The sequence below is a fragment of the Acanthaster planci genome, linkage group LG03 (assembly GCF_054643075.1).
Source record: "Acanthaster planci isolate LZ-2023a linkage group LG03, COTS_SCS, whole genome shotgun sequence".
NCBI lineage: Eukaryota > Metazoa > Echinodermata > Asteroidea > Valvatida > Acanthasteridae > Acanthaster > Acanthaster planci.
Window position 1 is genome coordinate 7858894 of NC_141779.1, and position 27333 is coordinate 7886226.

At 38.0% G+C, this 27333-nt stretch overlaps 1 protein-coding gene across 2 annotated transcripts; it reads left to right on the forward strand.

The window, feature by feature from the left end:
• Positions 1-26734, forward strand: LOC110983466 (sialidase-3-like). 2 transcript variants are annotated; one of them, XM_022242747.2, is made up of 9 exons: positions 1-89; positions 308-487; positions 7649-7688; positions 8182-8355; positions 9904-10133; positions 11292-11372; positions 12264-12439; positions 21131-21322; positions 21912-26734. In XM_022242747.2, exons 2-9 carry the CDS (start codon positions 442-444, stop codon positions 22305-22307), a joined length of 1335 nt encoding a protein of 444 aa, XP_022098439.1. In that variant the 5' UTR covers positions 1-89; positions 308-441; the 3' UTR covers positions 22308-26734. The 2 variants fall into 2 exon arrangements, with proteins under 2 accessions (XP_022098439.1, XP_086990661.1); XM_087134535.1 differs by lacking the exon at positions 1-89 and having other exon boundaries at positions 96-487.
• The last annotated feature ends 599 nt before the right edge of the window (positions 26735-27333 follow it).

Consider the following 27333-nt stretch of genomic DNA (forward strand, 5'->3'; position numbering starts at 1 on the left):
TGTCCCTCGATGAACTTTCGGATCCATCCATGTCGATGTCCAAGCTATTAATAATAAATAGCAGCTCTGTTCCGATATGTGTGCATGAGGTAATATAACACGACAAGCCTACTGTACACTTTATGTTCGGTTGGTTCACGTTGGCAGCGTTTAGATTGTAATATTTCACGTTGGCATTGCTGGGCTTCTTAGTGGTCCCTCCACCTTTGTGTGCGAAATAAAGTGAAGTGAATGAAACACTAAGAACACTGCACATGATACAGGACAATGAGTTCATCTAATTAGACTGTCAATTTCTGACATACAGGTATAGTATTGAAGTCGTGCAACAAGAAGCAAGGGCAACACACCTGCACACAGTGCATCAATTGCCACTGCAGCAAGTGTTGAGTTCACGGGTTGCCAGCTGAGTGAGTACACCCGGCAGTACACTGCTTTGCTATGGAAGCTGACAGGAGATCGGATGTGAAAGCCCCTCCATTGACAGGTACATGGACTCGAGCGCTTGTGTTTTTGTTAAAATTGCTGACTTCGTGTGTCATTTTTTTCTCAGTTTGTTACTGTGACTAGTGGAGATATTTATATTACTTTTAATTCGCAAGCTTTATTGGAATTTGATCAGTTGTTCTAGGTCCACTCCAAAGTAGGGCCTAACCTACTTATGTATACTATTTGGAGTATCTGAGCATGGAAGAATTTTCCTCCAAAGCCCCTCCCATGTCTATATCATTGCTCGGCCATGTCAACCATTGTATTAGGGCTGTGCCGAATAACCGAATATTTGATCGATTGTCAAATATTTGAATATTATTTTTCAAATTTGAATATTTGAATATAAAATTCATGAAAAGAAGAGGAAAATTTTCTTTTGTTTTAAATGAAAAAAATTGAACTATGGAGGCTTGGAAGCAGATTCAAATGAAAAGCATCAGATATCTTACGATTTAAAAGTAAATTATTTATTAAGCAATTTAAAAGGAATAGAATTTTCAACAGGGCAAGAAGTCTTGTTCTTCTCTTCAATTTTGCTAAATCCTGGCTGGAGATACATGTAGATGTGAGAAGCTACCATATTGATCATAATGTACAGTTGTGTGTGTTATTGCAACTGATTTTGTATGTGGTTTGTTCATCAACAATCTGCCAGTTGGTGCGACCAAAATCAGATATTCAATCAAATTGAAGGTCAGATATTCGAATAGTGAATTATTTGAACTGAAAAAAGTAAAAAGTATCAAATTGAAACGTTAGAGTCCTAGTTACTCAGACGACTGTTGTAATACATACTGGTACTTCATGTACTGTAGCTTATGGTCACTTATGCAGTCACCGATGATGCATGTAGTTCCATGATGATGTTTCCTATGAAATTCATCTCAATCTTCATAGCTGGGCCCACCATTTCTTACTACAAATTAACTTGTTTTGGTAGTATGTTTTTAGCCTGTTTACTGATGAAGTAACAGTTACATGTAGATTGAGTAAGTTCAGCCCTGATGCTCATTGGGAAAGTTTGATTATTGGAGCCCATTACGTGCCATTTGCGGCACAAACTGCAGATTTCTCAGACATCGTTTTGGGTCCAAGTGTTTTCTGCCCAGATTTAAATATCTACTAATTGTACATTACTCAATCAATGTCATGGATGTCCTGAACATTACGGCTGAATTGCTCAACCTAGGCGATAGTATCTTTCAATCATGTCCAAATGTTAAACTTGCTTAGACACAGAGGATCAAGTTGTAAGCCTGTGCCAGGTACCCAGTTGCCCACCCATTGATATCAAAACCTTGTTCCATTTTTTGGGGGGCCAGGTACCTGTAAAAAAATCCACATACAAAATGTATGTGAACTTTAATAGTGAACTGCAGAATTGCTGAGAAAAACACTGTGCCGCTGCAAAACCTCGGGCACATGATCTGCCCGAATTGCATGCGATGCCATTTGTTAAGTGTTTTTACATTTTAAGGGTAGGGGGGGAGTAACCTGGGTACCCAGTATTGACATAAAACAGGTACCCAGTTCCAAAATACCTGTAAACACACACCCATAGATCTTTCCTTTTTTTGCAGGAGCATAGCTATCAAATTCAATGTGGCCAATCAAGAAACCAGTGCCAGCCTTCTTGTAACAAAATGACAATTAATTCATCCTCACATGTTCTGTGGCACAATTGGGCCAAACTGTACTCCTTTTCCATGTTGGTGGACCATCATTTGTGGTTAAAGGGAGGCTTCAATTACTTTGTGTTTTGCGTGGTCGTCAGAAGCAAAATATAATATTCCATAGCTCCAGGCGTACACATAATGTAGTGATGTTGTATGGTTCCAGTGGTTTAAAGCAATATTTGTTTAAAACGGAATGTGATTTCCATACATGTAGGCCAAAGGATGCAGATAGGATGATGAACTCGTTCCTACACTACAAGCAACTTGTACAACCACTTAAGTTTCAGTGACTTAAAGTCAAAGCTTCATGACAGTTTAACTTAAAGTTTACCGCCAGATTTTGCTGTGTGATATGCGTGCCACATGGAATTGCAAACATTTAACTGGTAGTTCGGCTTTATGTACCCACACTTACTCACCCGACAGTTGTCTGGGGAACCAGTTTAAGGGCCGGCTTCATTTGACCCGTAAATCTACTACATGTATTTCCCCTTGCAATTGCTGCAACCCTGTCATGATATGTGGAAGTTGTGTTTCGGTAAGATTGATAATAAAATAATAGTAATAATTCATTCTTGAAAAGTGCCAGACATTTTCAAATAATCTTGAAGCTTCTTAGAATTGGATAAAATTGCAATAAAACAAAACGAAGGTGATTATAGTGAAATACATTTAAATCCTTTAAAAGATTACAATTAAAACCATCTTTCAACTGGTTTTAAGTTGGGATTGTGTTAGGTCCAAGTTGTGAGGAATAAACTAGGAATTTCATTTTCATTTTTGCATTTTGCAAAAATTCTGGAAGCTGAATGCAGCCATGTCACACCTTGGCATGCTCCACTTGCACTGGGTTGTGTAGTGTGTGCTACATACCTGATGGGTTTCCAGTCTAATATACCTCATCACAGGGAATTGGAATGGGTCGTGGTGAAGTGTGGGTCCAAAGCATAGGGTGTCAAAAATGTGCATCTCCACACCAATGCATGATAGTGAGCGACTGACTTGTTCCAGCCCCAATATTCAAGGTACATGTAAAATGTGAAAATCAGAATTTCTGAAACAGTCTAGGTACAGTGATTCATCGAGGTCCATGTTGACAGCATCGGTACATAATAAGTCACATCACAGAGATCGATCTGTAATCAAAATAACTCACATTTTTACCAGACTCAGGCCGAGTCCTTCAAGTCTTTACCTCCAAGGCCAAGATCAGGTCCAGTATGTGCGAGTCTGAGTCCATGAAAAAGTGGACTTGCGTTTTCTGAGTAAATGCTTCACTATCCACCAAAACCATCAGATTCACCCCCCCTCCCCTCACAGCCCTGGATGTTTAATTAGAGTTGTGACATGAGAAAATCAGCATTACTACTTATGATTTTGTTGACTGGAGAAATTTCCTGTTTTGCCACTTATCTCATCACTTCATGGAGCTGCTATGGTGGTCAGGTTATGGTTCAATCAAATTCATTGTGAGTGCATACTACAGTCTAGTTCCTGATGAGACGTGCATGTAACTTGGTGAGTTCCATGTATAAGTCATGCATCTGTGGGAGTTACCAGCTTGGGGCTTCAGTCCCTTTCCTATAGAGTACCGAAGTAAGATATCACTGTAAACCAGAAAGTGTAGTGCAAGCCACTTGCGCATGTTGGTTCACACGCTGATTCTCGCTCTAATGCCTTTTACACACACACACTTGTGCGCGTGACATAGTCACTTCAGTACTCTATAACCCTATGTGTTAAATACAAATGATGCCACAGTTTGTCAGTTTATCCTTGTTCAGGAGCACTGCTGACTGGTCAGCTAGCTTTGGACTTGTGTGTCACAGTATTTTCCATATATCACAGCTTCTCTGTGTCCACTTTGCCTGATTCATACAGACCTGATTTTGGCACCTAGTTGAGACGCATGTATTCACATTGGCTCATACAAGCTACATGTAGTTTAGAAACATCCTTGTTTGTGTGACCGGTCTGTCCCGTACCTGTTCTGTGCAAAACACAAGAGAAGATGTACGTGTAGTCGAGCTTTTAAGATGTGGAAGACGATATACTGTGCCTTACAATGTATATGTATGCTAACAATGTAATGTGCATCTTTCATGTTAACATTTTACAGTGTGCTATCATTGTAGACTCGTAAGTTCATAAGACTTAAGTTAACAAATTAAACAGGCCTATAGGCTGGGGGGGTTGGGTTCAAATGAATCCCCCCCCGACTTCTGAGTTCCCCTCATTTTTTTTTTATAATAATGTTCATATACCATTTGCTCGTTACTCAGCTCCTGATTGAGGGCGCTGGGTGACGAGCAAATTCATATGCTGTGAATATTTCTGTCCTAATTTCCAGGGCCACGATGTGAGCCTCACACTGCCAAAAGGTCCACTCTCTAGTTTGACTACCCCCCCCAGTCTCTGGTCAGGCAAGGGGGCCTGTTAAACCAACATTTCTTTTCAAAGATATCAATCACCCCTCCCCTGAACAGTTTCTTTGTGTGTGGTGATTCACTGATAAGCACAGCAATATGTACAGTGCATGCAGTGTGCTGTGCATTATGGGAATATTGGTCTTTGTAAATAACGCAGGGTTCATTTTGTGACAAATCAGCATGACAACATTAGAGAAGCTCTTCATTTGTAGGTCAAACCATAGAGCTAAACTGTCAGAGTGGTCTGACTGTGTCTATATGAAACAAAAGCCAAACTGGCTAGTGGCTTAGACTGCATTGGAAAGTAAATATTTCAGTCTAGACTCGAGACATGCATTAGGCTGGCTTGCAGTCAGAACAGCACACTGATTTACTCGTCACCAAATCTACTGTATTTGTATTATGAAAGAGGTGTGGATGTCTGCATCAGGCCAAGTGTACAAAGGTGGTCCAAATTTGTGTTGTTCACACTTGTTCGTTGATGAGAATGTTTGGCAGTCAACCGGGGTGTCATGTTGCATAGGAGGCTGTTTAATGAAGCACAGCTTGTCAGTAGATACTGGTATTTTTCACCATGATCTTATCAAATGACTCGGTTCACAATTCAGAAGTTTAAGGATCATACGGTATTTTGAATTTAGTTCAAAAGGAAAGACCCCTCAGACAAATTGCCAGTAGCATCATTTTACCTTTTTTTTTGCTTTATTGAAGAATGTAAAGTCACTATGATAGGTACAAGTACATGTCTTCATTGGATACTATCATGAACACCCCCTCACAGTCTCAATAGTCTCAATTCTCCCCTCCCCCCCAAAAAAATCTACACAGTAAATAGAATTAATGGTCAAGTTACTCAAATGTTAGCAGTTTCAAAGTTCTTATATTTTGAGTTTTACTTCCATGTTAAAATAATGTACATCTTGTAGAGGGCAGACCAGGACATTGACGTAACAAAAGTTGTTAGATGTGTTTTAACAGTAAAACTGAAAAAGAAAGTCATGAAGCTAATTGTATAAAATGAAGTTTAGCATGTAACTTCCTTTAATAGACTGGTCCGTTAAGCCCCGACCTGTTGTTTCCAGACCAACCACAGCCATGATTTATGTCTGATATGTGTGCACAAATGTTTAACATGTGCCCGCACATGTGAAGCACGCGGCTGAAACATGGACTGTAATGTGGCATTAGAGAAGAGCATATAAAGTGCGCACATGCTCAGTCCGTTGGGATTACTGAATCGGACTATTGTCAGTCTGTCTCTATTATTCTTCACTTCCCTCCTGTTCATTATTTATGGTTTGATAGAAAAGAACGTTTGTTGAAATGGCATAGAATGAGATGGGATGAGGCTTTTGTATCAGGGACACTGAATCAAACCCTAGATGAGTAATAATGTTTAGAGCTAGTCCATCAGGCAGGGAATTTGCATTTAAATCGATTATTCAAGTGATCACATACACAGCAGATGGCATCAAGATGTTGGAATATTGCTCATACGTGCCATGTGTTTTAAGATCTATTGTTAATAGAGGTATTGGCATTACATGTTTGGCATTACCAGGAACCCATCCGATGTAAGCATTGCAAACTGAAATAGCATCAGTGCAAATGTATAAAGTGCTTCTTGGAATTACCTGTATTTGTATTGTATGGTTATGTATTGTATTTCATTGTACAAGTGGTGGTGTGTGGGGATAGAGTTTCATTTTGTTGCCTTTAATGGCAAATTTGTAGAAAAGGGAAATGTTTGTATCTTCAGTGTTTAACAACTAAAATATGTTTGCATTGATCTTGGTGATTGACAAGGATACCAGTATGTAAGTCAATCAGAGATCATTGTACACAAGTTGACATTTCTCCTGAGCAGTGACTGAGCATTTTGGTAGTTTAGAGTACGGTATAAAAACTGAATTCAGAAAACCTTGTGTTCATTAATAGAATGATTTTGTGTTTCTTCAGTGATCTTGTGCATATTGCTTAGGAATAGAAAATGAGCAGACTGCACATTTTGCTCTCTTATTCTGTTTGAATTAGGAATCAGGACCAGGCTTTTCTTTAGGAAGTACATGTAGATGTACATTTACTCTTCCAAAGGAATAAGTTGAGCTTTGAATTTATTGGTCTGCTTCAGTGCCCAGTGGTAGACTGAAGACATTTATTCTAGCTGCAGTGGCGTGCACTGCCAGTCCATACATATAGGCAGTACAAGTACGTGTATATGCATGCACCTGTATCACAGGCCCTTAACCAATTGAAGAACACACTTGTTCCGTAACTAGGATATATTGCTGAGGTAATTTGCTGTGATAGACACACTGCCCTCAAACTAGAAGTGAAGTGCAGATAAGGCATGCCCAAAATAATCTTGAGTGGGAATACCCTTGTTGCAAAAACCCCAACAAAACAAATAGGAAGGTCAGGGAACACATACATGTAGGAAGGGCACACATTGTACTGACAGTTATGTTTCCTTTGCAATTGCACAATCCAAAATATTTATATGAAAGAGATTTCTTGTATTTACACACTCAACCGCGCTAGAAATTAGTCCCATCAGGTTTTTATAGTTCAGTATTATGCATGAGCACGTCATAATGTGTTTGCAATAAAGGTACTCTGTAAACGCAAGTAGACTAATCCAAATGAAGTAGGCAGACTGTAATTACTGGCCAACACCTGCTCTGTATACTTGGTAAAGAAGGGACATAAATAAACATATTGTCCAATTACGAGATAATTAGCAATCAAGCTTTGGATAACAAGATATACCATTTTGAATAGTTCGTTGGTTTTTTACTGAGTTGTTGTATACATGTACCAATATGTGCAGTAAATGTACATGACAGAAAATTAATCAACAATGTGTCCCCACCAATGTCGTTACCTCTACATGTAACAGTCTTGCTGAAAAGTTGCTTGAAACACAGTTTTTCACAACTTTTTTCTATTTGAACTGCATTTCAAAGTGACTAAGAAGTTTTCTCTAATTTTCCTTTTTTGCATTACTCACTTACTGTACATGTCACAAGATAAACTTTCTTTGCTTTTTAGAAATTTTCGGTCAAGGGGATCATGGTTACGATACGTTCAGGTAAGTGGAAATCAGATGGTTTCTGAAATTGATCTTTAGTTAAACTTTTTGTGAAGTACGAGTATCTGGGTATCTAAAAAATCATTACAGTCTTTTTCATATTAAAATATTAAATCCAATACTGTAAATTCAAAATATAATTTTTTAAGTGTATAAAAGAAAATATAATTTTTACATTCTAATTGAGGGACACACAGACATACAAAGATCTTAACTTTTTCCGGACGTGGTGAAGTGACCAGTATTTGATGCCATTGCACTTTAGCCCTGCATATATTAGTTTTAACTAATTTGACTCATTTGAATATTACAGGATCATTATTACGTGTAGATGCACTGTTTTTTGGCAGTTGTTTTTACCTTTTACTGGTAGGTTTGTTATACGACATGTATCATGACAAATTTAGAATGCCATTTCAACTTGCAATTTTTTTAAACATTGAGATTTAAACGTCTTTTGTCAAATTGTTTGCCATGAAAATGGTTGGTACAGAATTCCTGCTATTGTCTACAACCGCCGGACTTTTCTGGCCTTTTGTGAAGCTAGGAAGAGTTCATTCCGTGACTGGGGAAGCATCATGGATTTGGTTCTACGGAGGGGAATATTGAAAGATGATGAAGTGATATGGGGCGATATTCAAGTCATAGCGTCCATCCCTGAATACAGGTGAAAATTGGTACCAATACATATTGGACATCATGATATTTTACTACTGCTGAGTGAATTTCAATAATTCATTGTTCGAATATTCAACCTTCCATGAATCTGCATAAATCCCTGTTATCCAATTGGTGGATCATTGATCAAATGTCATTGAATTATTCATTTTATTCCATGGTACCCATTGAATAGAACTTCATTTTCAATTGACTGGTTCCCCTCCCCCATGTCATATTTCATTTCCAATTCTTAAGACAGAAAAATAATGTTGGGAATGGAACCAGTACAACATTTCATATGGTACCACCAGTGGGTGGCGTTTTGGATGTGAATCTGTTTTTGTAAAATGGCAGACGTTAAAATGAGGCGAGGACTGTTTATTCTTCTAAGAGAAGAGGAGATCACATGACAAGGATTTATGCAGATATTGTATGAAACAAAAAATGAATGTTTCACTTTGGTACAATGGTGAGAATTATTTCATTTGGTTACAGATGAAATGTTCCAATCCAGTCGGGGATTGCACTCATCAATATGCATTATTTGTGTAATATCTGATTCCCACCTAAATAGCTTGTGAAAAGGAACATACATGTACCTGTGTTACCACAAAAGAAAGTGAAATAGGAAAATAATTTTGTGACATGAAAAGTGTTGAGAAGTGTTTTGTAAAGAGAGACACATTGTCTTGAAGTGCTGATATAAATATTGTGCTGTAAAAATACCAGTTGGTTTAATTGTGAAGCAGAAGCAGAAGTCATTTTTGACCTTAGTATTTGGCCTATTGATTCGTTTGTATGTTTCTCTTAACACCTTGACATAAGGCACTACAGTTTTGTTACCATCAATGTTTCTCTAATTTCTTTTCATTGAGTTTTTACCTCTGTTTGATTCCTAACACTAAATACGTAACTATTTCCTGTTTGATCAAATGTTCAAATATTCAAATATTCAACACAGCCCTACATTGTTCTGGGTCCATTGTCATATGTATCCATTCAGTTGAAATTAGTTTCAAAACCACTGAATTGCTGTGCAAAGTGAAACATGTGAATATAGGCGTACACATACCGTCCCCTGTGCTGGATGCATACTGTACATGTCGGCCCAACTTGAGAATGCAGAGTTAGTAAAAGATCATTGTACCAACAGCACACTTCATGAGAGCATATAAATGGCAGAATGCTTTGATGTTACAGTGACTTCAGTTATTTGGAAATCAAATGACAGAGTAGGCTTACTCTGAGACACTGAGAAGAAGATCCTTTGGGCCCTGGAGTGGGTTACACTGACATGAACAATGCACCAATTCCACAACGTCAGGTAACGATGTGCACTGAAAGTTTATGCACATGTGAAGTGTGTTGTTTGGGGTTGTTGACTTGAATAGATTGCACCCCAATATATTTTTAAGAATGCACTTAAGATGTCTGGAAATTTCCTTCATGTAAGCAGCGTAATGTTTACATGAAATTATTTGGGATGTAAGAGTATTTTGTAAAGGCCACCGTATGATGCCCTGATAATTGATATTACACTGTTTTTCCTTTCCAGAGCAATGAACCCTGTGCCCATAGTCAACAAAAGGAATAACAGCATAGTTGTAGTCTTCGTTGCATTCCCTCAGGACCTCTCTGAAGCTGACCTTATCAAAGGCCAGGAGTACAAGCAGAAAGTCCTGGTAACCAAGTCTAGAGATAATGGGTTGACATGGAGCAAGCCACGTGATATCACAGAGACAACATTAGGAATGATGGATCCCCGTCCCCATATATATGCATCAGGTACGCCAGAATTGTTCAACCTTTGAAAAGTCTCAGTAGCAAAATAAATAGTGTTTTAAGCGTACAGGAGAAGTGTTATGGATCTCTCCACTATTCATGTGTGATTTCTATTAGTACTTGTAATATGTTGTTTGGCATTACAGACATGTTCAGTGGGACATTGTGACAACTTTATGCTTTGATGCCTTGGTTCGTTTTGTCAATGAACTTGTGAATTATTGTATACGTGTGAAGAAATGCAATGCAAATCATTCTGCTTGACAGTTTGTATGTACATTTGGATTTGAAGCCTTTTTGTACTCACAACATTTACTCAGCAACGAGGACTACTTCAGTTTCTAGGTCTAAAAATTCTGCCCAAAATATGCATCTGACTTCTGATGATTCTTTTAAGTACATGTACTGTATGTTGCTATTTAGCATGCACATGTAGCAGCAATGGAATGTTTTAGTACAAACCTCCAAAATGCATTTTTGAGTCTCAGCTAGCCTTGATTTCAATTTTTATATTCTTTTAAGGGGTATTTTGCCTTTTCGGGTTTTATGTTAATAAGGATTTCCATATCTATGACCAAAACTGAGATGTTATATAACTCACTATTACATTGGTTATGCACCAAAACCTTTGCTATTTCGTTAAATATTACTTTCCCGAATTTTCTTTCCTTTGATGATTCATTGTTGTGTCAGCAACATGCCAATAAGCAATCAAGAAAACTATTCTCAGAAATATGTTTTCAGTGAGTAAATTCAAACAGAAAAACTTATGCACTGAACCATTTCTTCCCTGGATGACATCACAGCAACAGCGCCCTCAGTTGTCCAGGAAAGTATGGATAATTTTGAATGTTTAAAAGGGCACTTTTTAATACATTTAACATAATAGGGATAGATTTCATACATTGAAGGAGAGTATAAAGTTGCAGAAAAATTGTGTTTGAGAAGAATTCATTGCTTTTACGCTTTAAAGAAATTAGATTAGTCAAGGAAGTAAACGCTACTGCCGTCTGTTTTTCAGAACTTTGTATTGTGTGGATACCTACTGCACGTCATTTTGTACAAAACCAGTTTTGAAGTGTTTGAAATGGGGTATAGGAATGATCCTGTTCTTGAGATTTGAAAGTGACACAGAAGGATCCGTTTCTATGTTGTTTGAAGGCCCAGGGCATGGAATTCAGTTGAGTTCAGGACGGCTGGTTATTCCTGGCAATGTGTTCTGGAAACCACCACATGAACCTGGTGAGACATTGCTTCATCATATTCTGTCTACTTTTGGCCTCTTTTGGTTCTTTTTGCAGTTATAATTCCTCCAAGTCACAAATGTAAGCTGTAATAAAATAGCTTACAGATAAGCTTAAGGAAGTAGAAAGTGTGGTTTAAAGAGAACATCTAAAGAAAACATGTTTTTCTCTGATTTTATCGGTTCAAATAAATATGGAAGCATTCAAATTGAATGCAGTGTCATTTGTCTTCAGAGCTCAACTATAACAAGCTCAAAAGGGCTTGTTTTTTCTGTTCTTGCCAAGATGCAAATTCTGAATGTAGATCGCGTCATTCAGAGAAAACAGAGAAAACGAGGGGAACCTAGCGGAAAAAACCCTTGTGCATGCCAAATGATGCATGTAGCCATTGTTAGGCAGGCACAAGGGTTTATCCACTACGAGCACAGGGCGAGGGTTCCCCTCGTTAGGTTCTGTTTTCTCTGAATGACGCAATCTACACTCAGAACGTGCATCTTGGCATGAACAGAAAAAAAGCCCTTTTAAGCTTTTTATAGTTGAGCTCTGAAGACAAATGACACTGCATTCCATTTGGATGCTTCCATATTTATTTGAACAGATAAAATCAGAGAAAATGTTTTTCCTTAGAGGTGCTCTTTGAATACTTTTGATTTGGATTGCGGATGTGGTACTGGATTCATGGTAAAGCACATGATGAATTTAAATGTGTGCAAAAGAACTTTGGCAATGGATTGGACTTGAGTTTGATTATTGTTGCTAATCTTTATCAAAATTACTCTTCAGTGATTTAAGTCATTATTGCAATAGTGTAAACATACAGCTAAAGCTTAATTTGGTTGTTTGGAAAAAAATTACGTATTTATTGAAAAATTTGTCACTTCATGCACAGGCTTCCTTTCAGAGCTCAAACACAAGATTCTGGAGTTCTTTGATTGTTTCTACAATGCCCAGTGTCGTTCCATGGTGATATACAGTGATGATGGAGGAGAAACATGGGAGCGGGGAGGCAGTGTACCAGCTGCTTTTGATCAGGATGGACAGCTAGTAAATGCCAATGAATGCCAGGTAGGGTTGGCGCATCTTTGTTAGCATTGTCCCTCATTTTTTAGCAAAAAGTTTTCGAAACTAAAACCTTGTGAAACCCTTCGCTTCCATTTCTGAGAGATTATGCTGAATAACTTTTGTAATGTTGGTTACAACCACTGGTCCCCTCAAAACCGATTCACTTGTAACACACCATGTCTGGCCACTCCTGTAGCCAGCTACACATAGACTCTGTGATGTACACGGCTTGGCCACTGTACATGGCCAGCCTTTGCAGCAAATGATGCCGCATAATGGGGCCTCATAGTATGAGCAAAGCAAATGACAAACTTATCAGTGAAGTATTGTGAAAAATAATTGTAGATTGAATGATTCTCAAGAAGTATCATTTGCAGTGCTTGGATTTCTGTTAAAATATTGGCTAAATATATCTTTGCTTTAGCTCAAATCATGCTTTTTCTGCAAAATTACTGGCCCGAGTACCATAGAAAATGTTGATACCGGTAGAGTGGGAGTGGGGGTTAATTTGAGAAGAAAAGAGTACATCTTTTGGAAATTATTCTTTAGAATAACACCTTTTTGAATATTTAGTGATTTAGATTTCGTAATTACATGTACATATACTTTTCAGATTGGGGAAGGATGCAGTCTGAGACAAAAGGGTGAGGGTCCTGAAATTGCAAGATTTAAGGCTTTTTGTAATTTTGAAAGTACTACTAGTAAAAATAACAAATCTTATTTATGTAGCACATATCACTTTGGAAGTCCCTATGCACTGATTATTATTATCCCTGCACATTGGGCTCACAACAACTAAACATTCCTGAAACCATCTCAGCTCCTTGGGGAGTATGCTAGTTGTGGGCAGTGAGTACATAATTATAGTTGATTATAATCGATTGTGTCAGAACAAAAGATCTGGGTTCTGGGATCAGCCGATTGCTCTCTGTTTTTCCTTTTAATGCTATAAGAGATTGCAAAACATGGTAAATCATCTTCTGTGGCTTGTAATTTGATTGGTCTTCTCTAACTGCCTGGTTGAAGACTTTTGGAGTTCTTATAGACGGTCACGGGAATGGAATGAAGTTGGGTTCCATTTGTTAGTACTTAACAAGGCCCGCTGTCAATGGCTTGCATTGTACTATATGTACATTTTTCTTTGCTGGTCAGTCATCATTACTTGGGACTTTATAGGGACTGTACACGATGCATTCATGGAATTTTTAATTAGTTTTGTTTATTACAGTGACCTGGCACCTGTTCTGTGAATAGTTTAATATTTATCTGAGGTTGGCATTCCATCCATGCACCTGTCAAATTGGTAATATTGATAATTCATTTCAGTTAAGAAAATATCAACATACACTCTCCAAAGTGGCTGCATAGGAAAAAAGGCTTTCTCCAGAATTTTTTGAGATACTGATATTTTACGTGGTATACATGGCAAATGGTTCAAGGTCTGTTACATGTAATTTTGAATGGATTTTTTTCGCTTAACCTGTTCCATTTTAAGTCCAAATTTTATCTAGATCAGTGCAAAAATTGTCCTAATGGGGAGTTGACCAGCTGTTCAAACAGTCTTTTTTTCAGGATAAGTACATCGTAACATTGTATTCAAATTACTTATGTTCTTGAGACTACAAGTTTCACAGCGTACATGTACATATTACGGCTGCTTTATGGGCAGGTGTTAGCTTTTGAGTCGGGGTTACTTTGTTTAGCTTTGTTGAAGTACACATTATAAATATTGTTGAGCATGACATATTTTGCAACCCTCATTTCATTCTTTTGTATGAATGTATTAAAGGCCAGTTGCTCCTAATTATGAAACCAATTTTCCTAAAAGCCATTGGCTATGACAAATAGATTGGAAATTCAAGTTGGCAACTACAGGTAGGTTCAAGATAATCGCAAGCAGGTTGATCAGTTAAAATATTGAAAGTGCCAAAGGCAGCCTTACTTTATTCAGCGGAAAAGAACAACATGACTGGCTGTCCATAGATACTGCATCTGAAATGGTGGGGTAATTAGGATCATGTTACCTGTGGCATAATGCCAAGAGAGATTATTAACTCCATTTTTTATTGCATATGTATGTATGAAGGAACATGTAATCCTTTCTCATGCTCATAGACACGAAAACTAGTTGTTCTGTTATGAAGTGAGTTTGCAGTTTGCGTATAAATAGGCCGATGTTCTCCTTGGTAGAGCCACCCTTGATCCTGTCTGTCTCTTCCTATTCAGTCCTTTCATTCCTCCTACTTTTTAGTTGTGCTGCATTTAAATATCTTCAGAACCATGGAATATTAAGTCTGCAGACAGTGATGTAGCATTCACACCCAAGTATCAATTGCCTTTCTCCAGACTTAAGCCTCCTTGCCCCAGGGGAACATGAAACTCTAGTAGAAACAACATCAATGATAAATGCTAAGACGATTAGGGCACTTATGGCTAAGTCACGTAAACCTGCCGGCTGGCCATTCCAGGGCTAAAGGAGTATTTTTCTTGGCCTATTAACTGCACAGCACGCAAACCATCCTCCGGGGAAATCGACCAGTCAAATAATACTCAGCGTGTCAGAATTCCAGGTCTGCTAAATCCAGGATTCAGTGACAGATGGCGTGGGCGTTCATTGCATATTGATTTCTCTTCCCTGAGTCAAACCTTGGAGCGTCATTGTCTCCTGTATCATACCCAATTATTGGTTTAGATTATTGAGGCCTTGACAAGCATCGTTACATGTATGACTCCCTCCAGTTTGACGTAAATATGTTACAACCTACATGCATGTACATGTTTACATTTCATGTCCATTTTCATTTTGATTTTCAAGTTAGTTATTTTACTTTAGGAATTCAGGATGGTTCTGCTAATGGTTTACATGCATTTTGGGGGTGAATTATCCTCAGTAAAACTGACAGCTATTAAAGTAAAAGTTATGGGGATTGAATGTGATTGGAATGAAATGTTGCTTGAAATATTGCCCCAATTCATAGCAGTGATGATTGATATGCAATGCTGATACAGCAGTGTTAGATACCATTTCAGATGGTAGCTGCAAAGCAGTAATTTTGTGCTTGTTCTCAGCACAGTGTTTTGTTAAAGCCAATGGATCAAATTCATCTTTGTTTTTGGCTTAGGAAGGAGGCCTCCATCCCAAAGCAGATGTATAGCCTTCATCAGCTCCAATGAATATTAGATAATGAGGATTTTTAATTTGAAAGTCTTGGATTGATTTTAATGGATTGCACTGGCAAGTCGTTTGGTGTAATTTGAGTTGACCAGTCAATCGGATTTGCCTTTCAAATGAGGTTTGGGTCTTGGGTATTTTGCAAGGTTGTAAACCATGGCAAGTTGTAATCAGACATCATTTAATCATTGAGGGCTTGTTTTAACAGTAATTGTCCTGAGCTGTACTCATATATATGCTTATTGAAGCCATTGACAATTAGGCTGAGCTTGCTGGCGTATGTGTCCTGGAAACTGTGGACTTTACCACTTGATCTGTTGGAATGCAGGATGAATGCAAACTCATACACTGAATCTGAACCTCCCGGACAACACAGTACAGTACACATGTACATGTGTGTGAAGTTGAAGCACATTCATGCACATATAGATCAGTCTCTTACCAGAGAGGCAGGCATATGGTATTAACTTGCTCAGATAATGCAAGAAGTGTCAGGTCATTGAATTGCATTGTTGTGCAAGACAAGGCTGCAAGGGAGGTCACTTTTCCAGCATACAGTTTGCAAAAGTACATGTACATAGCGTTCATTTATGCAGATGTTATGCCTTTCTGTGTTTGAAGGCAGTTGTAACTGTGTTGTCTGATCAAAGTGGGATCACTGGAATAAATGCAGCATATGTTTGAGATTGCAAACTGCGAATGCCGACAGGATCAGCGTGGAGAAGTCCATACACATGCACCCCATGATGTAGGTAACCCTTCCTCATGTTTGTTCCTTCTAACTAACAGAGACAGCAACACAGACATGGCTTAATAATGAGGACTGTGTAGCCTATTCCTTAAATTAGCCACTGCATAAACAAACCCGACAATCATCCCCCAGAATCCTGGCATGAAAGCAATTGCCAAGAGAGGTCACATGAGCCATGAATAATGAGCTTATTGCACAGACCCAAAGATTGATTTTAGTTCTGCATGGGTTCCCTCACAAGTGCAGTGTGATTTTTCACACAGATGTTAAAGAACTAAGACTGCTTTTTGTTGGGTTGTGTTGGTTGCAATTGAAATACAAGGAACACACCTATAGCTTGGCTCCATCTTCAACAGTCCCGTGCTTTGTTTAGATACTGCACTTAAAATGCTGTTGGAAGGTCTCAGGTTAGAATCCAAGTGGCATCAACATTTATACATCTTGATTTCTTGTTCAAGTATTGAACGATACTGAATACATGTAAATGTAAGTCCCATCAACTTGTTCCCTTAGAAAAACACTCTAAATAATATGTACAAGGAATTTATAAACAGTGCTTAACATTACAAGTATTGAAATTGGATTATTTTAGGTACAACATAAATCAGCGTTATTAACAACTTATAAACTCTTATTCCTGAACATTACAAATTCTATTGAAGAGAATGTCAGAAACCTATGTATTTGTGCAGACAACCATGGGTAAGACATACAGGTGTAAAAGAAACCATGACCTCAATACAGCGTCGGCCGGGGCACAAAGGTTAGCATTGCATACCTTGTGTGGATATTCCTTTGCTTGTTATGTAGTTTAGTAATCTTGATGAAAATGCTGATTTTTCTTGCACTGTGAACACCAAATTTTTGTTGATGGTTTAAAACTTATGGGCTACACCCTAATCCGCAAGTGGCTCCAAACCCGCTCTTCAGGGGGGGGAGCATCTTGTGGACTTGGGCAAATGCACATGACGTTTCACTATCTGCATTGTATAAGGAATGGCATGCTAGTACCCACTCACACACAAACTTGAAAATGATGCTTTAAATTGTTTAAAAAGTACCAGCACCTTATTTCACAATTAGTTTCAAGAGATACAAATTCAGGCACATTGAAACAATCATAAAATTAATGTTATGCAGAGTGTCTAGTGTCTGTGCATGGTACAGTATGGTGTATTGGTACATTTGTCATAAATTTAAGCAGTGAGGTTTCCACATGTGCATGCATGCATTTCCCTTCAAATGTCTTATGGGTCATGCCAGCATATCTGTAGTTTGGTATCTATCATACATGTAGATGATATTGCATAGCTATTGAAGCTTTAAGTGTGTACATGTATAAGCATCAAAGACTATCTATTTCTCCTTTTAATCATTGTCTGTCACACTAGGCCAAGTAATTGTCACCTAGATTAGTGGGGGGGTTGTCAAGGAAAGTTACTATAAAACTACACTTTCCCATAGTTACTTAGAATTCAACACTGACATGGTTTCTATGAATGGTTCCCTATACACTGTGTGCCAAGAGGTTGCTACACAGTGTCATGCTGCATTATGAGCTAGTGGTCAAACATACATGCTCCATGCAGTTCAGCAAATTTAATGTGTTTTTTCCAAGCAGCAATAGGGATGAATTTATAATACAGTTTACTGCCAAGAGGTTGCTATGGAGAGGCCATTTTCAAGTTGACAGTTGACAAAAGCATGAACGCGTTGCCACAATTTGCTTATAAAATAATATAAGAAAACGTCAGTTGACAACGTGGGGAAATTTTTGATAAATTGGAACATACTGGTACCGTGTAACAGTATAAAGAAAGGATTGATTAACACTGCTATTTCAAATACACTTATGAATCTTTCCTGACAGAAAACATCTCAATAAATCCAGTTCCCTCTGCACAGCTGTTGACCAGAATTTGTAGCTGCCCAACCCCCACCCCCAAAGAGTTATGCCCCCTTCCGCTAATGTCCATGCATGAATGTGGGTTGAACAAAGAAATTAAGGGGACTAGTATTTAGACCATTATCCCCTATGGAAACCACACTGGTGTTCTACCAACTGTTTATTTTTTTACAAACCTTGTGAAACAGATGGGAGTATAAAATAATTTCAAAATTTTGTGTAGGCTGTCAGCATATTGATTGATCTCACATATGGTTAGCATGCAGAAAGTTGCTTCAGGATTAACAGTTGACACCAAGACACAGATATTTTTTCAAATGTTTGCCATCCTTCATTTTCAGAAGTCCCCCAAACAGCTAGTCTGTCTCACCCAGTTTTGTCTGTGTACTTTCATCAGATACCCTAGTGTCTGTAGACATGTCTCCTGGTAAAATTCCAGCACATTTCAAAGCTAGCTGGTGTTGTCATTACAGGATGCAGTTATTCAAGTCAATATTACTCTATTGATTGCAGTATTTACAAGGACACAGTGACAGGGAATATATACACAAACCCTCTCAAATTAAAATAGTACACCATAAAAACACAACAGATATCAAAAACAATCTCAGATGAATAAGGAGAAATAAACATAGAAATACCTAGCCTGACAATTCTTGACTAATTAAATTGTTATTCCAAGGGGAAATATTTAATTGTTTGTAGTTGTTTTCTGCTGGTTGTTGAGTGAACTGTCACTATTTTCAAACACACCAAATGCATTTTTCATGCAAGGGGTTGTGTTTTGGTGGTTAGGGTTTAGAATGTGTATTTACTGGTTCATACCTTTTTGAATTCAGTAATGTACTTTAATTCCAGGGAATTTAGTATTGATGATGCATGAAGACTACTTTGACATCTATGAAGATTAATTGTACATGTACATGTGTTAAGAAAACCAAGCAAAGTCATGGGATTTCAACGTATGGATGTCAGAAAATGAATTGAAACCTTGATAATCCAGCTCAATTGTCACTAATATTCTTCCTTTTGTTAAAGGGTCCCCAGATGAATTTTCCCAGACACACTTTTTGTGCAGCTTTGTACTCTTCTAATGTGTATGAAAACTACTTGACATACACCTGTACATGTATCCTTTGTGGAATACAAATATTGGAGAAGTGGACTGTTTGAAATATTTAAAATTATTTGTTTTCTGAACAATTCTAGAGGGCACTGTTGCTGTATTATCATTCATGGAAGACATTATTCGGTTTCTGTGTCTTTCTGTTAATATTGTGAACCAAACATTTTCTTATGAAAAATCTTGATGAAAAAAATTGCTCATTGGCTTATTGCAAGGTACTCAGAGTCACATAATGCATAACTAAAGTAATGGAAGTTTAGGAGAGCAGACTGTGAAACATTCCTGCATTTTGCTTTTTTTGGCACAAATCGGTGAAAGATGGAGGTTTCCTCACTTGGATAACATCACAGTTTTGCTCATGATTTTGTCACTTCTCACTAGCAGAAAAACCATAAAGGAATCAAATAGCTTTATAAATAGCAAAACAAAAGTTGAAAATAGGTTAACTGAAGCATAAAGGTGAATTTTCAAAAGATTTGTAGATATTTGTATTGCATGCATGGGCATTTATTAAGACATAAAGAAATCATAAAGGAAGGTATTCATAGACAAAGATATTATGGACATGTGCATACATGTGCATGACCACTTACTCAATTTTACTGTGTGTTTACCCCGTCATGGGAAATGGTCAATGCCCCAAAAAAGTCTTTCTTCTCTGGTCAGAGCGAGCGTCAATTTCAAGCATGCACGTCAATTTTTTTTTTCTCTGCGAGAACTGCATCAGCTCCCTCTATTGTCACACTCAACCTATGCCTCAACATATTTGCGGGCAGCTCAATCTTTTACTCAGGGTGATAGAGCCCGACAAGATTGATGTTGAACAATGATAGCAGACTATGGATACAAAGTTGTTTGTTGTCAGCTCATAATCATGATAAAGTTAGTCTAGTGCCATGACTTGACAATGTGTATCTGCATTGTCTCTACAATCCAACCCTGGAGGAGGGGGAGAAGCAGTGTTGCTACAACAATTCTGGACATCAGTCTGACCAGAGACAAACAATTTTTTGGCTTAAACTGATTTTTTTTATATCAAGAGGCTTAATTTAATTGTCACAATTTGATGCTGACTTGATCAGATGAGGTTAGAAAATCACAAGCATAATAATTTTGGTATACGATCTACATGTAGTTCAGAGACAAAAATGAAATAAAAGTCATTTCTAGGAAATGAATTGAAATAGCATTAGGACTGTATTCAGGAAGGGAATAAAACAGAACCTTACAATAGGGATTGATCATTGATGTTAAGGAAACAGTTTGTCTCTTTGAAGAATTGACTATGCACCCGTATGAAACTTATGATGGTATGGACAATCTTTACACCATTGTTTCAGTCATTTTTGATGCATGTCCAAAAAATTCTGAGAAAAATTGGCAAGTTTGTGAGGGACTTGAACCAACAACTTCTGTCTTATAGTGGTGCTGATATTGGAACTATCAAGCCACTTGGTTTGATGAAGTTGGTGTGACTCATTTCAATTTGATTCTCATATAGTGGTGGTTACTGCAGTCAGTGGCTACATACCGAGGATATTCTGCATCAGGAAGATGTTAATCATTGCCTTGGAGGACCCTTCCTAGCTTTTTGTTGAATGGTGTAAGTGGGCCTTCTGTATGAGATTTGAATCAGCCAGGGCCAGCCTCGCATTCTTCAATCTACTCTGCCACAAAATACCATCGGAAGTTACATCACTATTTCAGCAATATCAGTGTTGTTTTCTAATAAACTTCAGGTGGTTGAGTTTGATGATGGCAGGGTTTACATCAACAGCAGAACCCTGGGTGTTCAGTCACCACGGCAACAAGCTTTCAGCCAAGATGGCTGCTTGACCTTTAACCCTGGAGAGCTGGCCACTCAGCTTCCTGAACCTGGACACACCCTGACCAAATGGATTCCTTCAGTTCGTAACTTTGGTGGATGCCAGGTAAGATTGACAACATGAATCACCCTAAATAAGTGTAGACTGAAGAGCAACACTGTACCATCCATTCTAATTGTGATAAAAATGTCATAGACTCAATGCTCATTCCTCATGAGTACCTCCTCACTGAGTCACTGGTGACTACGAAAGAGGCAGGGCCAGTAAGACTTCTTTGAATATATCGTCACTTACACAATCCATTAGGCACAAAAAAGTGTCCAGCATGCATTCTCATTGTGATAAAAATGTCATAGACTGAATGCTCATTCCTCACGAGTTACTGGTGACTAAGAAAGGTAGGGTCAGTAAGAGTGCTTTGAATACATGGCCCATAAGGTACAAAAAAGTGTGCCACGTGTCAGCTTCGATGAAAGTTTACTAGAGCTGAATTAACACTTGGATCCCATGAACAACTTGGTCTGATGTGGTTCTTGGGGTTCTGACGGTAACTACATTTTAAATGTGATAACAGTTTTCAAATGTGATGAGTTCATTTTTATCTGTACATCCCTCAACAAATGTTCTAAGATTGCCACAGTATTATTCAGTGGGTAACACATCTGTAAAAGTTCCCTTTTTTACCCCTTTGAAGGCCAGCATTTTTGGTTTTCGTGCTCCCCGTAATGTGCCACCAGAGGCGTACGACACTGGCACATGGATCCTGTTCTCTAACCCCGCTAGCACGGAGACGCGTGTCAATATGTCAGTGCGCCTCAGTCGCAACGGGTGCCGGACATGGAGTACCCCTTGGCAGCTGAACTCTGGGGCCAGTGCTTACTCAGACCTGGTTGGCTATGAGACGCGCAGCAATGATGGGACACCAGTAATGAACTTTGCTTGTCTGTACGAATGTGGAAGTTTACACCCTTACGAGAGGATTGTGTTCCAGACCTTCTCTCTGGCAAAGATAATGGAGGGCATCGGCATGGCAACCAAAGCTGATCCCAACCATCATATCCCAGAAAGTAGAGCAGATACGCAAGATTAACTCATATTTCAAAAATTGTAATTTGCTTTTTTCTGTGTAGCACATTGTATTTTTAAAAATGACAGTCATCCTCAACAGTGTCCATGTCTTTGGATGTTTTTCAGAAAATGTCATTGGTTTCTATTAGCTGCATAAGAATGCAGTGTTTTGATCCAAGAGTTTATTACTGTAGCACGTTTACAAGCTTTTATCAAGTGAACAAAGAGTTTATCCAAAACTGTAACATTCCAGATTTGTTCTTACTTTGCCTTTACAGTACTGCTTTTATTCAGTTAGAGTACTATATTTAGGATATTTATATTTCTTTGCTGTTTCTGAAATATTTGCAGCTCTCATTTGAATCATTGAAAAGGATTTGACTTTTTTCAGTCCTTCACTGTCTGATGTTTGTGCTTTTGTAAAATGTAAGTTTTAGTGGATAGGAAATGTCCTTTTTTTCAAGGTTTTCCATATTTGAAGAGTTTGACTTGCTTTAGTTTGCTGATGTGACTTACCGTGTATAATTAGATAAATTCTTGAGCTGAGGCCTGGTCTGTGAGACACAGATACAATTTGTGCAACCTCATTCTCATTTTGTGAAGCAGGTTACAAACTTCTGCATATAACATTCATAACAATCCTATACACTTCATAATGTACTCAGCATCACAGAGTATACCCAGTACCTGCACATCAATGTACAAAATGTTTGTAGCATGGAAAAACACATACTTCTTGAGGGCAACATTACACCTTTGTGCCACACCGCTGTCTAAAACAGTTCTATTTTGTTCTATTTTGAAATGTAAAGTTTAACAATAATATGATTGTAGACCCTTTATATAATGTTCGCAGAGGTGATAACCGTGTTCAGGACTTCCTGAGGAAGTGCCCTGTAAGCATAATGTCCATCTCTAAGCTTGACCCGAAGTTTATAGCTTTGTATAGCTTAAAGATGAAGCGAACAGCCAAAAACAATGTTTTGGAGTGAAGTTTGGCTGTGCTGTGGACAGCCTCAAGAAGCAGAATATATTTGTCTCCACTTTAGTAGTAAAGGATTGTAGATTTCGTCATCACTGAATCACACTGGAAGTTCTAGACATTTATGTATTAACACCACTCCAAAGCAGTCCAATACTGTTCATCTCTGACATCTGTTTACCCTGGTGCTTCATTGAATCAAAATGGATACAATTAAACATTTTTGTTCCTGGCCCTTTCACAGGTTCACAAAAAGGGGCTTGCCGTGAGGGTCTTGCACCTCTGAAGCCCAGGTACAATTCCCGACTCAGTCCACATGTAGATTGGGTTTTCAGTCCCTACATGTACCTGACTCCATGGCTTTTACCCAGAATATTCCTCTTGGGTTTTCCTCCCACCTCTAAAAAACCTGTAACCCTTTCTACAGGTTTCTTCAGGCTTGCAAGCTACAGTGCCTCAGGGGCTTTTGGGAGAATCTTTGGTTTCATTACCAGAAATAATACTAAAAGAGTGGGTTTTTCTGTTCTGAATCTTTCATGTGTGCACAAAGAAGTCTGGGAATTTAATTATCAAAATGTGACAAACAATGTTGCCATTTTTACCAGAGGTAAATGTTCAGCTGTGATTGAGTCCATTCTTAAAATAAGGAAGATTGTAAAAAAAAAAGTGAATCCAGAAAGTCGTAGTGGGTTGTCTGATTACACCCACTCCCCACTTGCAAGCATGCATTTTCTTGCTGAGCTTTGACCACAGTGTAATACTTGAGAAATCATGCAAATAGTTTGAAAAGATATTAACCATGAACCTGGATGATAGTTTTGTAGCCCTTGCTGTAATTCAAGTCACTGGCTTCAACCATGCTAGTGTTGATTTTATCATTGTAATCAAGTTTATTACAAATCATCACCCAAGGAAGTTGCAAGCTACTTAAATGACCACAAGGCATTCCTTTGTTGTTCATTGCCTGTTACTTCTGGCTGCTCTTGAGAATTGACATGTTCTACTTGTTGCAGAATGGAATGGTGTAAAATCAAGGATGTGGTCCATCTGTCACTGCTGTCTTCATGGACGTGCATAGTCACTATTGCTTTTAGTGCAAGACATTAAGATGTTCCATAACCAAAACAACAAACTTGTACCCTGTTTAGTGCATAGTGCACAGTACAGTTCTTGAGCATTTCTGGATGTGGAAAAGATTTCTTGTGTTTCGTTTTGCATCATAATATCACATCTGTTTACCCAATTTTGTTGTTTTTTTTTTGGTTTCTTTTGCTATATGTAGGGAAATTATCATTAATGTAACTAGTTTTTGAACGAGAGGCTGCATTAGGTTGGCAATCATAGACGTGAGGATTTGGTGATCCAGCTCCCTATATTTCCATTAATTTGGACCAAACATTGTACCAGTGCTTTTAAAGCACAGAAAAATGTGCTTTACTCATGGCTGTATAATGATGAAATATGCAAAATACTACACATCTCTAAAAATACAGCCATATTTAGTCTACAGTAGATAAGATTCACAATTGGTAGATGTTTAAGGAAGTATAAAACACAGGTAATAAAGGAGAATTTGTAATAATTTTGTTTATGGAATTTTCTGGTCTTTGTATGTGAACAACCATGTTGATACAAATGTCATGTAGATATAACTTTTAAAATGGGAATCGTGATTTTAAATCATTTACATGTATTTGACATTTATGTTTATCCTGGCAAACAGTGTTGCCCCTGATGTTGAGAGTAAACAGTGTAACTTAGAAATCAAGGTTTCTAGATGCTTCATATTCATAGAGCTGTCTGTGGAAAAACCTGCAGAAACTAGTGTCCCCCCCCCAAAATACATATATACTGCAGGTGCAGGGCATACTGTCCATTTATAACTTGGTTTTTAAAGAGGACATTATTAGCATGATGATGCTTTCAATTTCATCTTATTTGATATTGGCAATCCAGGGATATGGCCCCAATAAACACAAGCAATCAAAATTGAGTTTGTTCCACTTTGTAGTCCAATCACTAGACCTTGTTGAAATAACAAAATGCAGATCCCACCTTTACAGTAGGATCTTAAAGGGGTGCACTGAATCGTGTCTGGGGCAGATCTAAGACATTTGTGGTGAAGGGGGGGATTCAGGAAATGTTTGTTCATACCAGAGGTGGGGGTGACTACATTATCGCCATTGGTGAGCCAATTAATCTCTTTGTATTGTCCGTAGCCATACATGTAAAATGTTAACATGGACTGTATTTGCTTGCACTGTTTAAAAAAATAATACATACATTTTTTTAAATCCTGAAATAAAGAATAAATTTGGTCAAGTTGTGCTATGTGACTATAAACATGTTGGCTGTAAATTAGGACTAAAATGCTCTAAGTGTACCTTTGACCAATACCTCAGCCAATTGCCTCCAAAACATATCATCACACTGTTCTCTAGACCATGTTCCATACATTTCACTTAAATAAATGTTCATTTACCATTTTCGCCAAAACAAACTTCCATTAAGCCATGTTTGAATGTTGTCATAATTGTTTAACGTGAAGTGTCGCGTACAGGTTTTGACTTGCCATTTTCCAAACAATAGTGCTTGGTAATGCATGACTAAAGAAATGCTATCAAGGTATCATTTGAAACTAATTGGCCCCATTTTTATGACAAACACTACAGTCATACAGCACGCAAGTTGGTCAAATTGACCTAGCGCACTTGTAGAATTAAATGTTGGACATGTTCATGTAGCAGTTGTATAGTTAGTGGTAGCACCATGCTAATTGTATTATGCTAGCAGGATGTACATTTGTATAGTTCGGACATAAACTGGTTATTGCAACATCCTGAAGAGTGTGCTGTGTTTGGCTTCAGGAAAATGTCAAACCTTGGACATGTGTGTCCAAGGACATGTAGTGCTGTTGTTTAACTTTGCCAATTGCCACTGCAGTTGAAATTGTAGGGTTTTGAGTGCAATGAATCCTGAGCAATAATTAACAAAATGTTTTTGCATTTGTAACTCACTACAGATATTTTTATTTTGGCCACCGAAGTTGGCATGGACCCTTTAACTGTGTTGCTAAGCAACTAATCTACTGAAACATTCAACAGTCCTTTAAATGTTGTGTATATTAAGTGCACCATTACTACTTAGATCGCCCGCCGAACTTAATTGCTACCTTAAATATGTAGTTTAGACATCATGGTTTATTAATTTCCATGGTGGATTGTTGAGATTCAAATACATTATGAAGCATTAAAATCACTATTGCCTTTGGAATGATACTTTACAGTGACGACAGTTTTGATGCTGGTAACACAGGTAGAAAGAGTCCTGTATTTTCCATTGGTTTTAATTCATCTTGTGTTCATGTCAATCTGCTCTGTTGCAGTAACATTTACTGGTATGTCTCAGTTGTTAGATTAGATGTTTTACTTTGTTACTACATAAATAAAGGAATAATTTAAATGAAATTTTTTGACAGACTGTGGACAAATATTTTATTTGTAAAATTATAGGGGACTTTTTCATTCCGAGTTTTTAAGCATTTCCTATCTTTCAGAATTAATGGTCATTAGCAAATGTAAGTTTTCATTAAGAAATGTAAGTTTTCATTCATTTTCTATTATGTATCACCGAATCTTTTCAAATAGGTTTAATTTGGGAGCCTGTCCGATAGACTGGTTGCCATGGCATGGGTGTCAATCGCCTTTCAAAGGTGGGGGAACATAACCTTGATTTGAACTCATGTGAAAGCGAAGCTGGAAGTCCTAACAGCATGGGGTCCAGACCCGCTTAAGGGCCCGCTCAAGGGCCGCAAGAAATTTTGGATGTTAGATGTTTTGTGGTATGATATGAGGCAATTTCTTACCACTCTTTTAGCAAATGCTTTTGCACAATTTTTTCATTCTTTAAATAATTTTCAATAATTTTGTGAATGAAAATAATGTAGGCCCACTCCACTTTCATTTTTATTTAGGGTGCAGAAGAAAGTGGAGGGAACAAATGGCATGATATCCCCCACTTGAAAAAGTTGGGGGATATGCCCCCCCCCATTGACGCCTATGTGTCA